Source organism: Protomyctophum parallelum (assembly GCF_964188405.1).
Source record: "Protomyctophum parallelum genome assembly, chromosome: 7".
Classification (NCBI taxonomy): domain Eukaryota; kingdom Metazoa; phylum Chordata; class Actinopteri; order Myctophiformes; family Myctophidae; genus Protomyctophum; species Protomyctophum parallelum.
The window spans coordinates 25,119,005-25,135,458 of record NC_139705.1 but is presented as its reverse complement, the minus strand read 5'-3'; the positions used below and the strand labels follow the sequence as shown (position 1 = coordinate 25,135,458).

The window sequence follows — 16,454 nt, the reverse complement described above, 5'->3', positions numbered from 1 at the left end:
TTTAATTTGTATTCTGTTTGTAGAATGAAGAATGGCTACAGTTCAAACGAAGGTACAGGGAGGTCAATACAATACAAAGGGATAAACCAGAAAAAATACTTGTTTACAACAGGGTCCTCCATCCTAAAATTGCGATATTATGTCCTTTGGCATATTAAATCTGATGGCACATAAGGCTTTCTTATTATTTCTGAAAAGTCTCCCCAAAAAACCCTCAAGTGTTCTATGGTTGTTTATCCAGCAGGCGGCGGCAGATCAACGACGAACAACGCCCACCCAACAAACAATATTGCGTCATCAGGCCTTATCCAGGAAGTAGAAAAAACAACAATTCGGGCCAGGGCGAAGTGTCAGAGTAGCTTTGTAGCTAGATCGATTATTTTTCCACACGTATTTCCTAGGTTTTGTAGGTTTTGTGTTGCCTCCGATATGTCTTTGTTCGCTAAGATGTTTGGTGGGGGCGGAAAAGGAGGAAAGGGACCCAGTCCACAAGAAGCGATCCAGAAACTCCGAGAAACAGAGGAGATGCTAACGAAGAAACAGGAATTTCTAGAAAAAAAGATAGACGCTGAACTGCTCACCGCAAAGAAGAACGGCACAAAAAACAAACGAGGTGAGACATTTCCCCCCACACATGCAATGTTTCGCCAACGAAAGGTTATTAAAGCACCCAGTGTATCATACGAGTGAGCTACTTGACAACTCTAAACTCGATCTGTCATTTAGCATCAGCATGCTAGCTATAGCTGCTAACTTTCACGTCGAGCGACCGTGAGACTATCCCGTCCGAGGCTCGATGTTTACAGACTGTTGAACCACTCGAGACCGGTGGTCGTCGTTGTTAAGCTCAAATTACACTACAAAATATAACTTGTGTTTAAGTGAGGATTTCGTGTTTGATAACTTTGCGATCCAAATTAATCCAGAGGTGTAATAACATGTTTTGTAGACGGATCTAACCATACAGGCGGTTATTGTAACGTTAAAATAAGGCTTGTTCGACTGTTTTACAGTCAGCTGTTGACGTTAATTGAGAAGTTGTTGTCACGGGGTGATGACCACAATAACGAGACCAGTGTAACGTTCTGGAAAGTTTCAATATAAAACTATAGCATGTTAATTGACCCACTGATTTACGAACAACAATGTTGCCGTCACGTTAGTCAGCAATAAGCCTTATTTATCGACAATAACTTATTACAAGAAGTAAAGCACAGAGAAAAGGACATCAAATAGGAATTAAAAGACTTTACCACCCTTTTATCTTTATACAACATAATAAAAAATGATTACATTATGGGCATTTCCCTCCCCAGCCTCACAAAGTTCAACAGACTGACTCATAGTATCTCACTGGCATACAACCACACATTTTCCATGACAGCCCTTTAACTATGTGATGGTCACCTGATCATGGCCTGGAAAGATTCTATTTCCTGATGCTGTTATCTGTGAATCAATTATCTATATCATATGTTCATGTTATGACAATCCACAATATTGTTGGAATAATTGCTCCTTTTTATTCTGAACTCTTTGAGCCCTTAAAAACTCCACCTACAGACTCGGATATAGGTACAGTAGCCATTCATCAAATCCACCTGGTGGCTTTGAATTGTCTCTGAACGAACAAACAAATGTAAAAGCAGCCCACCTTCCTGTTATAACGGTGACGTGGAATTTGGAAGCTCTCCTTAAAAAATAAAATAAAAATAAGCCAGAATCCTTATCACTCTGCTCTCAAATTAAATGATTTTGTAACACACAGAATGTTCGACCAGCTCAGGTTGTCATGACAACACTGGCCTCTCCTGTTTCAGAAAATGTCTTACTCTTAGCTCTGACTTGTCCTTTTGCTATGAGTTATTTCACCCACACTGAAGGCTAAATCGCTGTCACTCCATATTTATTAACTTACTAGTTTGCCTGCTGTTATACAGCATCCCCCCTAAACATTCCATCAAATATTAAATCTATATATATCTGTCTAGATTTCTGTATGTCTGTCTCCCCTCAACCATATACAAATATACATTATCTGTCTGGCTCTCTCCATGTGTCTATTCTAGGCCTAAGCGACATGACCTCAAAGCAATAGCTAGATTATGTTTTTCTCTTTTCCGCCATTTCGTTCTTTTTGTATGCCACCGTTGTACAATTAAGTATACCACAAGGTGGTTAATCAGACTAATCGATTTTGTCAAATTTAAACAATATATTAGAAATTATCATGTTTATTATCCGGTTATAATTTGGTTATTGGTTCTCTATATATCTGTTTGATATATGTTTTGGTTAATTGCCCAGCCCTCTTATTCACCCATCCAACCGTTCATCTTGTTTGTTCGTCTGGTGTTGTTCCCCTGCAGCGGCTCTGCAGGCCTTGAAAAGAAAGAAGCGGTATGAGAAGCAGCTGAGCCAGATCGATGGAACACTGTCCACCATCGAGTTCCAGAGGGAGGCTCTGGAGAATGCCAACACCAATACTGAAGTGCTCAAGAACATGGGCTTTGCTGCCAAGGCCATGAAGTCTGCCCATGAAAACATGTAAGAAGGCCCATCTTTATCATGGATGAGTTTGTTTGCTTAGGTGCTAATTAATGGTATAATTCCATTAGAGATTAAGTTTCAAGGTTTTACAACGGAAATCATTATGTATATGTCCCTTCTTTAAGGCATTTTTACAGGATATATCAAACAAAAAATAGGCCTGAAAGTATTTTTGATCCATAGGCAGTAATACCACACTAATAGACAGCCTTCAGGTAATTAGAATCAGTGAAATGATTGCGTGAGTGTTAAATAGAATTTGTATCGCACATTTGTCAAAGACTATATTATAATACGGTAATATGATTGCATGTAAAATGCATCTAATTTATTTTTAACCATGTAACAATGTTATCGTGATACCATGATAACAAAAATGTTGCGATATCATCATGGACCTGCAAAAAAATGCATTGACCAGCTGCTTTTAAAGGCGGTTTCTTTTTGTTTTTATGCTGTCGCCTTTGGTAATTTCTCATAGGATTCAATGTAAAAAGTATGTGCTCTATTATAATTTAAGGAAAGTGTAATCGTTCCCTTATAACTCAACCTGTTCGTACACATACCGCAAGTTCCTGTATCTGAGTCCAACCCAAGGACCTGTGTTGCATGCATTGCATTCATTTCAATAGAAATGGCGTTTTGAATCACCTGGAAGAACAGTCTACTTCCGTGTTTTCTTCGATTTCGACACCAAATTTGGTGTCCAAATAAAAAATGCAGGGTTTCCTTGTCATAACTCCACGGGTCCGCCTGCAGTCCCCGCTCTTACCACTAGGGCCGAGCGCCTTAACGTTGGAGAACCTCACTGGGGGCTTGGTTGAGTGTCTACCACTAGATTGCACCACCATAGAAAGTGTTGGTACAATAACATTAAGATTTATTTATACCCACAAGAACTCAGCTTCAAGCTAACAATATGTCACATCACGACTTGGCTTCAAAATCTGTTCTTGGTTTGTTAGTATAAATTAGTTTTTAACCTCCCATGCTGTTGTTCATTTCAGGGACATTGACAAGGTCGATGACCTCATGCAGGACATAACCGAGCAACAGGAGCTGGCTCAGGAAATCTCCGATGCCATCTCAAAACCTGTGGGCTTCGGAGAGGAATTCGACGAGGTAGGAAAATATTTTTATTTTTTTAGGGCTGTTTTGTTTTTATAGTTATAACTTTCATAGTTATTAACGAAAGTTGAAGGTTCCGCTTGAAATTGTTTAGAAAGCTAAGAGGGTGAAACAAATCTCACTTCAGTGGAATTAGCATAATCCCACACCTCATTCCTACTCCCACTTTGAATATCTGTCTAAATATTGTCCTTGGATGAGGTGATCCACAGCATCAACCTCAGTTTTGAATGTGCTCATTCAGAGAGCCACGGTGAATGATGATATGTATTGCAATAACAGATAAAGGGATATGTTGACAGTCAAAGTAGGTAGAATTAATTAAACTAGCCCTTACCCGTTGTGAGATATTGGGGCCCCCCTGTGGCTGTGGGGGGTACTGCACCATGGGTGCGTTTTCTCATTTTTAATTCACTAATAAATTAATTATTAATTTATAATTTGTTAAATTGGAAAAAGGGCTTCGTTAAGACCTCCATATTATTATGGTCAATGCCTGTGTGAAAAGTGGGCGTGATTGGTGCTACTGCGATGTTTCTGTCACAGACACACACAGACAGACAGACAGACATTCAGACATTGTCAGAATTATAGTATGATGATGATGATGATGATATAGTATGATAGATGATGATGATGATTATAGTATGATGATGATGATGATGTAGTAGTAGTAGTCCTAACCGGGTACTTCCCAATGAGTTCTGCTGCAATATATGGACCAGATTAAACCTAGTGAGGCTATATATAACGCGCTCAAGAGTCATGTAATCAGTGAATGCAATACAAAAGCGGGTATGAGGAATCACCTGTTTAGCAGGTGAGTCAGGAGTTGAGAGGCTTACCAGGCCCATTATGTTTACTGGAGTCCATGGTTACTCACAGTTCAACCTCTGTACCAGAATGTACGTCCTTGTGTAAATTATGTTGTGGTATACTATTAACACCATAGATGGGTTTCTTACCTCACCTTTACATACACTGTATAGATAGACATTTGTATGGAATGTATTTTTGTATGTGTATGAAAACAATTAAATTTAAAAAAAAAAGTGTGTGTGTGTGTGTGTGTGTGTGTGTGTGTGTGTGTGTGTGTGTGTGTGTGTGTGTGTGTGTGTGTGTGTGTGTGTGTGTGTGTGTGTGTGTGTGTGTGTGTGTGTGTGTGTGTGTGTGTGTGTGTGTGTGTGTGTGTGTGTGTGTGTGTGTGTGTGTGTGTGTGTGTGTGGTATATTACACACACACACACACACACACACACACACACACACACAAGGATGTGGATGAAGGAGTCATGACTATGTCCATACATGCATCACATTTCATCTGGTCTTTGTTTAGTTTGTTTTCTTTTTATCCCTCTACCATAGTGTTAAACAGTATAAATGCATACTAAAGGTTACTAAAGGTACTAAAGGTTACTAAAGTAATGGTGAATGATTCCTAAGTGGTGTGCTGTGTGGTCCTCAGGATGAGCTGCTGGCTGAGTTGGATGAGTTGGAACAGGAAGAGCTGGACAAGAACCTGCTGGAGATTGGTGGGACGGAGAATGTCCCACTGCCTAACGTGCCTTCCACCTCCTTACCCGCCAGACCTGGTGAGAAACATTATTATTTCACATTTTATTAAAATCATACTGTGAAACCTTTTTAATTAAATAAAGTTCTTTTTTTAACATGATTTTATATGATTACTTTCACTCAAAATAAATCTAAATACAATTTTTATTCTGGTGCATCTGCCCCTGACATACATGCCAAAATGACCACCAGAAATCTATTTATGTATTTTATTTCTGGGTTGCCAGTCAGTACAGCACTCGCCTTTGGGACACGAGGTTCGATCCCGTGCATAAACTCAGCGTATGAGAAGCATGGCTCTAAACAGGGCTCCCTCGTAAAAAATATCTTGTATCTCAATGGGATTTCACCTGAATAAAATAAGATTGAATAAATAAATAATTATATAAGTATTGGGAGCTGATAGTAGGTGTTGCGCTCCACCTAAGCAATCCATCTCCCAGGGGTCTAGTCCATCGCTCTCTGCTGATACCAATTATAAGCCACTCTTCCCTGCTACTTACTGTACGTACTTGTGTACTCAAAATGAAGGGGCTTTGGCTGATTGACGCTGTCACTCACTATCCGTAAAATGTTGATGTTTTTATTAGATTTGTTTGTAATTTAACTATGGTAATTAGTACAAAGTACAGCCACATGTACTTGCTATTTATCCACAAGATGGATGTGTCATGACATTAACACTCCCTGTATTGTTCACACCCTGACCCTGCCTCATGTTATTCTCCCCAACTAATAAGCACTTGTTTTTGTATAAATAGAGAAATGTTGAAACTAAACTCCAGACTGAACTATGGATATTGACTCGAGAGTCAACATGTCAAAAACAGCAGGACCTGACATTACGAATGTAATTGATATGCAATCCAACAACAATGTACTGAAATCGCTCACGTTACACATTTGGCTCAATTCATACTCAATTGCACGAAGGTTAATAATAAGACATATCTTCACGCTAATGATGTGTACAGTGTGAGCTTGAAGATGTCTTCCTTATGGCAAGTGACATGACGGAGTAGAGATTGGGCATATCATGCAATCTGATCTCGCTCTAATCGAAATCTAATCTCTCGCATTGTGCATTTTGTTGCCCCACAGCCAAGAAAGAGAAAGACGAGGAAGAGGACGACATGGAGGATCTACAGCGCTGGGCAATGGAGGCCATGTAGACGCGTACATCACATACAGAGAGAGAAGAAGACATTGTGGGAATGAATGGACTTATGGGATATTGAGTGTGGTTGTTTTGTGTGTCTGAGGAGAGCTGATCATCTTGTAACACTACAAAACGTGGCAAAATTGCTGTAGAGTTATACCTTTCCCTCCCCGTGGCAACCCAAATCCAGAGAACAGACACACCCAGTGCTCATGAGAGTATGTCATGGTTATTTTTCAAAGCTATAAATGTAGCTTGATAAAATCAAGCTACATCAAAGTTTGTACCCTTGATTACGATACAACAGTAACACTCCAAGGCCCAGGCGTCAGACATCGGCTATCATGCTAGCCACAGAAATCATATTTATATATGATTGATGAACATAATATTGTGGTTTCCATGGTTTGACAATTGAATTATGGCTAGACTATTGTCTAGGTTGCTTATAGACTTGTTGTTGGCTAACATCATCGAATGCCAGAAGAATTTCATTGTGGGAATTGAAGCCCTGAAGGGCCTGTATCTGACATATACGGTATATTTACTTGTCTTTGTTGGCACTGAACTAGCTGGATGTTTCAATAATAATAATATTAACGATGATAATACTCTTCACACTCTGTTTTGTTAATTGATCATGAGAATGGGATGCCAACTGAGCATGCACAAGGTGCCTCCTGTGCTACTTTTGTCAATTACAACTTACAATCCCCAAACCCCAACAAACATCCTCACCACCAGTGGTTCTTGTTACTTATTTGGTGTAAATATACCCCAAATGTCCTTTTTATTTTCTATTTTTGCTGACATTGAAGGGTTTTGTTCATGTTGTGTGACGCATGCAACAACAGGACATTCATAACAGTTCTCACACACCGCACGGCTAGTAAAAGAGAGACTATATTAACCCAACCCCTGCATCCTGTTGTCTGTCTGGGTCTTTTGTTTTGTTTCATATGGATTTTTATTTTTCAATTTAAATTGTAAAAAAAAGTGTCACACATTAATTTCATAAAAGTTGGCGGTGGTTTATATAAGATGAAGATAGTCTACAATATCAGAGTTTTGGATTTGAGGAATTGACTTAATTTTTCAGAAACATGTTGTACATTTTTTACATAGAAAAACATGTAACAAGGATGGGCAAGCATGTTTGCATTTCTATGTTTTATTTATCCAGATGAGAATATTATTTGGAAAAATCATTAAAGCTCTCAATTCTTTTACTGTGGTGGAGGCGATTTTCTTATGTGTTATATCAATGTGTATGGATTAAAATGCCAAAATTGCATTGCATACAATATCTCCTCCCAGGCCCCATGTTGGAAATTGTTTTGTATCCTTGTTACTTTCCCATAGCCCTTAGTGTGAGACAGTGATTATTATATGTTTTCCATATAGCCTTATCACCCAGTACCCTGGCTCATATGAATATCTATCATGTCATGTGGATATATACCCATAAAAAGCTTTGTGTCCACTGGCACTGTGTAACCAGGATGGGAGACATGGGTCCATATCTGATATTTTGGCAGCTGTACAGCGATCATTGTCATTGTGCCTCTTCCTCTCTGCCATTACTCACCTGTGACAGTTTCCATGATTTCATATTCAAAGCAACACAGTCGGTCACTTACTGGCAAAGAGATCAATATCTGTTGAAAATGTTGCATGAACATTATATTATGCAACACCTATGTGCAACACTGATGGTCTTGAATCGTCTTCAATGCGGCCCAGCGTCGCGTAGTACTGACATAACGAGTTGGCATGTTCACGCGTGCGCACTGCGAGTCCAACGCTGATGCAAGACATTTTTCGGCGCAGTGAGTGAGACCGTTCGAAGGATCAAAACCAACATATTCCAGGCTATTTCTAGTTCGCAAACATGTCAGGAGACGAGGTGAGCCATTGGATCACATCTACTAATTTCTGCCTATAGATCTCTACCGTAGTTTCTGGCGATAAGATGAAATATAAGACGTGATCGTTGATAGAATGACTTTGGGCCTCCTGTTCAGCGTTTGTCCCTCTCCATTGCTCCACTCCCTGGTGCTGTTCTCCACATGGCTACAATGAACCATCTACCTCGAACGGCAGCCGAAAGCTGTAGACTGTAGAAAACTTACACATATTTCACTTGCACGCTTCACTGCTAAATCGTTTAGTAAATTTTTATTCGGTGTGACACATCAATCTTCCGTGTCACTAACCATACAATGGATATTGGAAAAAAAACATCTGGCTAATTTAAGCTAACGTTAGCTGCCCGGCCTTTTGACGTGCTCCACTGGCAACGGTCAATGTGTTCAGAAGTGTTGTCTCGTAGTGTTTCATTGTTCATGGCGTTGTTCATGAACGTTGACGGGTCATCCTTCAACGTTCTAGTAAATTGCAGCCAAGATATGAACCACATCAAACTGACATGTGACATACTGAGGTTCCCTATTAACAATATTAACCAGTTGCATTCCTCTTCTCCTTTGCGTTTAGATGATTTTCGACCCCAACATGAGCAAGAAAAAGAAGAAGAAGAAGAAGCCCTTCATGCTGGATGAGGAAGGAGGAGAGGGGGTTGGAGGAGAGGAGTCCAAGGAGATTGAGGTGAAGGAGGTGGAACCAGAGGGAGGAGAAGACAAGGAGCTGGATCTAGATGAGGATGAAGGAAAGAAGAAAGGTAAAGGGATGACTTCTGGGTATTTGTCAATGGAGAGAAGCGAACTTAATTAAGAAGGAATGGAATCTAGGCATGCGCCATCGAGCCAGCTGGACCAGCTATTGCTAATGAATAAACACTATTTCTGAAGGATTGCGAGTTTTGTGACCTTTGTCACATAATCGTTTCAGAAACCGTCCCGGCTGAGATCAATTTAAGTCCCAAATAGATATTTTATAGTCCCTGGGACGTAAGGACCTCCTTGGCTTAGGGCCGATTCATACTCCTATTTCAGAGCCGAATAAAAGTCGGTTCGGCGCTGTAGAGCCTACAATTTGACGTCATTTGAGGTTCGGGGGTGCGGGTACCGTCCTTAAGTCGGCTCTTCGGTGCTACTGAAAATTTCTGACGAGCCGAAATCATTTCGGCACTACAGCGCCGAAACAGCGGTAAAATAGGAGTATGAATCGGCCCTTAGTCTGGAGCCCTGATGGGGAGGCCTGTCTTACTGAGACAACATGTAGTCCAGGAAGGAAGTGACACCAGTGTCTGTGACATCACATCACATCATTATCAACATGATGGAAAGGTTTTACTGGGGCAGGGCACTCCAAATGTTGATATAAATGTATAACGCGATGTCGATGCTTAATTGGTTTATCTCTTCGTAGAACAATCTGACGATCTGGATGACCTGAACTTCTTCAACCAGAAGAAAAAAAAGAAGAAACCGAAGAAAGTGTTTGATAATGAAGTTGAGGAGGGAATTAAGGTTAGTTTAGTTGTGGTCTCTTTTCTGCTTCACCAGCCAAATTGGTACACTGTAAAGTCACATTTGAAAATGATAGTGTGCAAATGTACATGTTTGACAGTGTCTGGAAGCTCACCTCTTTCAGTGCCTGTCAGCTCACCTCTTTAATCTTCTTCAAATCCATAATTTGGGAAGTTGTCGTAGTTTACTAGTTTACATTTTATTTGAGCAAGTTTAGTTGTATAGCTTGTATATTTCAACAAGAAGGAAATTAAATGTGCTTTGCATAAGAAAAATACACAAAATTATAAAAGGACATTTGAATTCAGTAAAGGAATAAAAGGTTAGGAAAGATTAGTGAATTCTGTAACAAACAAGCTGTTAAAGTATTTCTATGTCACCACTTTTGGCTACTGCCAGCAGTCTGTGTTCCATGTTATTGACAAGAGACAAGCTTGTTCATTTATAATTTTAGTCTAGCTGGGATGAACAGGCTAATGGCCGATGAAAGCAGCAGCTTTTGGATATGTCATGCTTTGTAAACACGTTAAAATTGGTGTCAGTCGAAATCTGATCTCCTTTTTGTTACTGGGTCGGCACTCGGCTCAGGATTCTCATCCCACACTGAACATGTCTTTTGTTTCATATGACACCAGGAGCTGAAGATTGAAAGTGAGCCGATAGAGGCTCTTATAGAGGAGGACGATCTTGATCTCATGCTTCCAGCCAAGAAGAAGAAGCCCAAAAAAGTGGACTTTGAGGAGGGAGAGTTGCTGTTGGAAAAAGATGACGGTGAGGATCAATGACTGAAAAGAAAAAATAGGACTGTATAACACTATGTTAAGTCCAGTCTTGTAAATATGTTTTATAAATATGAACCATGATATAGACAGAAGGCTCTGTGAATGCCGTACTTCTGTCTTTTTCCGTGTAGTTGTATTTTTCCTATTGTACTTTTATGTGGTTATGTAATATGTATGTATCTTAGTTATTTTATTTAGTAAAACACATAAAGTTTATTCTTAGTAGTGGCCAGTACATGTTCTAGTGTACTACATGTGTAATGATGTGTTGTACAATGTGTTGGCAGCATTTGAGGAGGAAGAGGGGAAAAACTATGACGGAATCTCATTTAGCTCCTCAATGGGACCATCCTGGGCTGGTACAGAGAGAGACTACTCCTATGACGAGGTAGGAGAGATAACATAAATGTACACCTGCACAAGCTCTCACCTTCTTTCCTCAACTAACTAACTGATAACTGTGTAATGTCCTCTCCTGTTTTCACTGTGAGTACACTGAGGCACGATGACTATCTGCTATTCCTCCATTCAGCTGCTCAACCGAGTCTTCAACATCATGAGGGAGAAGAACCCAGACATGGTGGCTGGAGAGAAGAGGAAGTTTGTGATGAAGCCTCCTCAGGTGGTGCGAGTGGGTACCAAGAAAACGTCCTTTGTAAACTTCACAGACATCTGCAAACTGTAAGTAACCTCCCTTCTCCATTGAGCTTCGGCTTCCATTACACTGCCTGTATCTGCATAGCACAATTCATCTAAATTAGATCGAGATCTAGATTCAGACTCATTTTGTGAAGAATCGTGTAGCACTAGTTGGCTGTCCAATTAATTTTAGGTACTCTTATGGTTTTTGTTTGGTTCTTTTTAAATATATATTTTCATTTTTTTTTTTAATATATATTTTCAATTCTTGGGGAGGAAAATCGAGATTCACATTTGAGCTAGAATCGTGCAGCACTTGGTGTTTATTTATTTATGATTAAATGGTGTGTGTGTCAATCTTTTCATCAATGTCATTTTTCCCTTTAGCATTTGTACTGTTGGTTGACTTAAATATTGCCTAGATAGAAGTAAGATTCCTTATTGAAAGTCAAGTAAAAGTACAAAAGTAGCTCAAAAGAGATTCAAAGAAAACAAATGAAATATCCTCCTGATTGTCTTTTTTTAATGGCATTTTGTGTGGCTTATTACAGGTTGCATCGTCAGCCAAAGCATCTCCTGGCTTTCCTCTTGGCTGAGTTGGGTACAAGGTAAAACATGTTATTTACTATAAATCCTTATTAATTTAATAGGATAAAAAAATATATCTTTACATCTTTTTGTAACAATGTTATTCTTTGTGTGTGTGGAAATGTATTCTACCAATAAAACCTCAAATTGACATTATGTAGACAATTTTCTTTTTTTTACGTGTTGATGTTAAGTTTGTTTAACATTTTTCCCCAACAGTGGCTCCATAGATGGAAATAACCAGCTTGTGATTAAAGGCAGATTTCAGCAGAAACAGATAGAAAACGTATTGAGAAGATATATCAGTAAGTGAGACCCATTTTCCACCATTATTCAAATACGTTCGCTGTCAAAAGTTAATTGAGTTTCTCAGTTCTATTTTTTTTTTACATTTTGTATAATTCTTTGTAATATTTTAGTAATATTGTCTTACTATTGTTTATGTTGCCATGGCCAGGACTTTTGCTTTATATATATATATATATATACACCGGTGTGTATATATATATATATTATATATATATAGCGGAAGCTTGTTACCCGTATATATCTTGCAGTGTTTGTTCACAAATGTATTGTGTACAGTCTCATTCTTAAAACTGCTGTGAAATAAAAGACAAAGTTTCCACATGTGGATTAGAAAGAAGATTTCCATTGATCTTATTCTGACATTAATTCCATTTTCCCATCACACCCCCAACAGAGGAATATGTGACGTGTCACACTTGCCGCTCTCCAGACACCATCCTCCAAAAGGACACTCGTCTCTACTTCCTACAATGTGAGACCTGCCACTCCCGCTGCTCGGTCGCTAGCATCAAGACCGGATTCCAGGCTGTCACGGGCAAGAGGGCACAGCTCCGCGCCAAAGCCAACTAAGAGGTCACCTACCCGGGGCTGCCCTCCCTCTCTGGCTCCCCCCTCTCTCTCTATTTGGGGAGGATGACTTGGGGCGAGGTGGCTAGACGCCCCGTTGTGATTTAAAACTGGACTTTCTGTATTGGGCAGGTGGAGTTTGGGCTGTTTGATAGGCTTTGATTCAGCCCAACCATGCAAAGGCGTGTGTGAGAGAGGCTAAAGTTGAGTGGTTTGTAGAATATATGAAGGTGTTAGGGGTGTTCACAGGCAGGGCCACAAACAGAAGATGTGTTATGTACAATTCACATTGGTGCATTTTGCAGTCTCGGTTATAAACCCAACTCTCTCCCAGTCGCTAGGTTTTTTCATTTGCTTTTTATCCTTGATTGATGATTGATCCTGGGAATTCCGAATTAATGTTACTTGATTCCTTCATCCCCCTTCCTCTCTGATGTACAAACACCACATATCGAACCAGTTGGATGTGTTTTGAGTAATTTAAAGCTGCAATCTGTAAGTTTGATGTCATCCAAAGTTCTCAACAGTTAATTGCAATTCTAACACCTGGGATTGTAATTGGTTAAAATAACAACTACTGCAGATGTGCTATTTATACTATATACCATATATAACAAGTTTGAACCTCTTGCTCACTGACATCAAAAAGCACATTTTGTTGACAACCCAGATAAAATAAACTTTGGAGAAAGCCATCGATGGCCTGAAAGAAGTCTTGACTCACATTGATATATTTTGTTCATCAAAATAATTTGAAGATTGTAGCTTTAAATGGAGATTGCGCTGAAAACAAAAGTGTCTTGCTAGGTGATCTACAACCAGAGCGCCTTTATTTGCTCCATAACATCTTGGCCTTAACGCCTGCATTGTAAGCTTGTAGATGTGCTATTTTTGGGGCGAGACACAATAGGCAACCCATTATACCGTAGGCTGTAATGACTGGAATGTCAATTATCACTGTTTTCTCCTGATAATTAATCAACAATGGGTAGCATGCTGCCTGTTCTCTGGTAGGTTAATGACCCTAGGTCCCATAAAACAGTCCTACCCTAGCTCACAACGAGATATATCAGAAAGACATGGTTACAGTATACACAGTGGGGAGAGTTGTCAACTGTTGCTAGTTGCCCAAGAGACTCTTTACAAGGGTTTATTTTCATCTAACTGATTAAGAAGAATAAGAGCTATCCCAACATGGACTATGACAGTGGCATTGATGAGCAATTGCTCTTTTTCTTTGGTTCCTGCAGTTTAGTTCAACACGTTCTACCTAGGTGGAGAGATGCGGATGCGAGACTGGTTGCCTAGCTAACGTTGACTGGGAATTCTCTCACTGAAATACACAGCATAAGCGACAGCATTTTCCTTTTTCTCAGCACTGCTGCCCTTAGATATGCAGATGTCCATATTGGGTCATTTATTTCAACTAAGATCCAGAAAATATACAACCCAAGCAAGGCAGCAAGTGAAGAGTTACATTTTGAAATTAAACATCCATAATTTTAATAAATTGAATACTTTGCCAAAAATCTTTACTGTCGTGAAAATAACACTGTTGTGTACTATTGAAAATATCCTAAGACCTTTTCTAATCTGAAATGGATGCATTTTTGTTTGAGTGAAACTAAATTGAACTGTCTTGTTGAATTGGCGATGGATGAAAAGACCTTGATAGAAATCATTTTAAATCTGGTTTTTACACAAATAAAATATTCAACTTGCTCCCTATCACTGTTCTCTTTCATTCAAATTGATGGCTGTACAACTGAATTGGTTATAATTTAACTACACAATGTGGCTCTTGTGAGAGAATGTCTAGCTGCTTCCTTGTTTCAGATGTATTAGCCTACCTCATGTGTAATGGAAAAACAAAGCACCTAATTGAGTTGTGCAGTCGTATTTTGTCATTCATTCATGTCTAATGAGCAGTGTGCAGACTTCATTCTCAGTTATTGACAGTCATCCATTTTGTGTGGCGACTTGCAATTTCATGCATACGTTATACATAACCCTATGCTTCAGGTGGCTAAGAAAGATACAAAAATGAATACAGAATTGCTGGATTCAACTAACTGATAATGATGCTTTTATATTCTAAATGTAATTTAAATATATTGACTCACTGACTTGTCATAATTAGACTACAAACTAGAAAAAGTGCCCTTCTGGGCACAGGTCTCCACCAGGATTTCTTCCTCAGCCTGGTGGGAATATGCGTGCACAGTTTCATCGCAATCGGACGCTGCGTTGAGGAGTTGTGGCGATTTGTACAAAGCGGGCTACTCCTGAAAACTGTAGGAGCCAATCGTGGCCAATCAGGATGGAATATGAGAAATCAAACAAACCTGTCTTGATCACATGACTATGGAGATCATGTGTACCGATTTGCGTGAAATTTGGATAAAATCTGAAGGAGTAATAATAGAAAATGTGTTTTACATATGTCGGCCTCCTGGTGGCGCTATAAAGAGCAGGTGTGAAAAATTCCAGGCAAAGGTTTTTCCTTGGCCTCTAGGGAGTTGGCATACAAAGTTATCCACAGATCCGTGCAGTTAGAGGTAAAAACACTTTTGGGCCAGTTATAGCGCCACCTTGAGGCTGAGTTGAAATTGTTCATGTGGCATTTCGTCCTCGGCCTAGTGGGTGCACAATTTCACGGAAATCACGCGATGTGTTCATGATTTGCAGCATTTTGTTTGAAACTGAGCACTCCTGTGAACTTTGGAAGCCAATCTTAGCCAATCAGGATGGAGTCTGAGAAATCTGAAAGACCGGTTTCGTTGAATGGCTCTAGAGAGACTGTGTACCAATTTGCGTGATGTTTGGACAAAATCTGTAGGTGTACTGTGCAAAAACTTGTTTGGATAATTTGGATAATTACCATTATCCAAATTAATTCCTTATGCATTTATGGCCTAAACGGCTTCCCATACTCGACTAAAGAGCCTTGATCCTATAGCCGGGTAGTAGAGCAGCACCATATAGCCTAGTGCCCTAGTCGACACTAGCACAGTAGAACACAGGCAGGATTGATTGATTATTTTACAGTTTGCAGAATTACAGTACATTTCACTGTACAACTCAATACAATAACTGTTAACTGTGAGTGGACGACACCATAAAGCATTACACTTGTTTACAATAGGGCCCACCATTTTCAATTCATCAAAATTAGACGTACAAATATACACGACAACTATAAATCCGACAATGTTCCATGATTTAAACACTCTCAGAGAACAAATTAACCCTGATTTTACAATATAAATTGGGGGTCCCAGAGATAGAAATACCACTAAATGGGGGTAGCCTAATGCATGTCAAACTAGCCCTAACAATAACCTCACAAAACAACTAGTCGGTGTTTCCCTTTTTTGCTTCCTATATGATGAATTCCTGTTCTGTTCTTTAACTATATAGAAGTGTCTATTTGTATGTCTCTAAATGTTTTGATGAATTGAACAATGTGGACCCTGTTGTAAACAAGTGTAATGCTTAATTGGGTCGTCCACTCACAGTTAACAGTCTTTGTATTGAGTTTGTGCTTGAAATGTACTGTAATTCTACAAACTGTTAATAAATATTTCAATCAATCAAACCAGAGCTAGACTACACCATGATATATTATTAGGAGTACAATAACTTTGCATTGTGAATAAAAAGGATAGCCACAGTGGGGTTGCAGTGTAATGCTGAAGGTTTAAACACAGGGCTGTCTGCTTTA

The 16,454-nt window shown here is 39.4% G+C and overlaps 2 protein-coding genes across 2 annotated transcripts; both read left to right on the top strand.

Moving 5' to 3' along the window:
- The first annotated feature begins 307 nt into the window (after positions 1-307).
- LOC310861132 (charged multivesicular body protein 4b) lies at positions 308-7,640 on the top strand. The gene is made up of 5 exons (XM_083768466.1): positions 308-613; positions 2,370-2,547; positions 3,558-3,672; positions 5,146-5,272; positions 6,357-7,640. The coding sequence occupies exons 1-5, from the start codon at positions 430-432 to the stop codon at positions 6,425-6,427; spliced, it is 675 nt and encodes a 224-aa protein (XP_083624592.1). The 5' UTR covers positions 308-429; the 3' UTR covers positions 6,428-7,640.
- A 559-nt stretch (positions 7,641-8,199) lies between these two features.
- eif2s2 (eukaryotic translation initiation factor 2, subunit 2 beta) lies at positions 8,200-14,458 on the top strand. Its single transcript, XM_083769167.1, has 9 exons — positions 8,200-8,320; positions 8,911-9,094; positions 9,745-9,845; positions 10,481-10,616; positions 10,915-11,015; positions 11,160-11,308; positions 11,818-11,874; positions 12,074-12,159; positions 12,558-14,458. Exons 1-9 carry the CDS (start codon positions 8,306-8,308, stop codon positions 12,731-12,733), a joined length of 1,005 nt encoding a protein of 334 aa, XP_083625293.1. The 5' UTR covers positions 8,200-8,305; the 3' UTR covers positions 12,734-14,458.
- The last annotated feature ends 1,996 nt before the right edge of the window (positions 14,459-16,454 follow it).

Excerpts from the sequence above, each read along its gene's own strand:
- LOC310861132 (XM_083768466.1), top strand. The coding sequence starts at position 430 with ATGTCTTTGTTCGCTAAGATGTTTGGTGGGGGCGGAAAAGGAGGAAAG. Across the intron at positions 614-2,369 it reads CGGCACAAAAAACAAACGAG|CGGCTCTGCAGGCCTTGAAA; the intron begins GTGAGACATTTC and ends GTTCCCCTGCAG. Across the intron at positions 5,273-6,356 it reads CTCCTTACCCGCCAGACCTG|CCAAGAAAGAGAAAGACGAG; the intron begins GTGAGAAACATT and ends GTTGCCCCACAG.
- eif2s2 (XM_083769167.1), top strand. Across the intron at positions 11,309-11,817 it reads TTCACAGACATCTGCAAACT|GTTGCATCGTCAGCCAAAGC; the intron begins GTAAGTAACCTC and ends GGCTTATTACAG. Across the intron at positions 11,875-12,073 it reads TTGGCTGAGTTGGGTACAAG|TGGCTCCATAGATGGAAATA; the intron begins GTAAAACATGTT and ends TTTCCCCAACAG.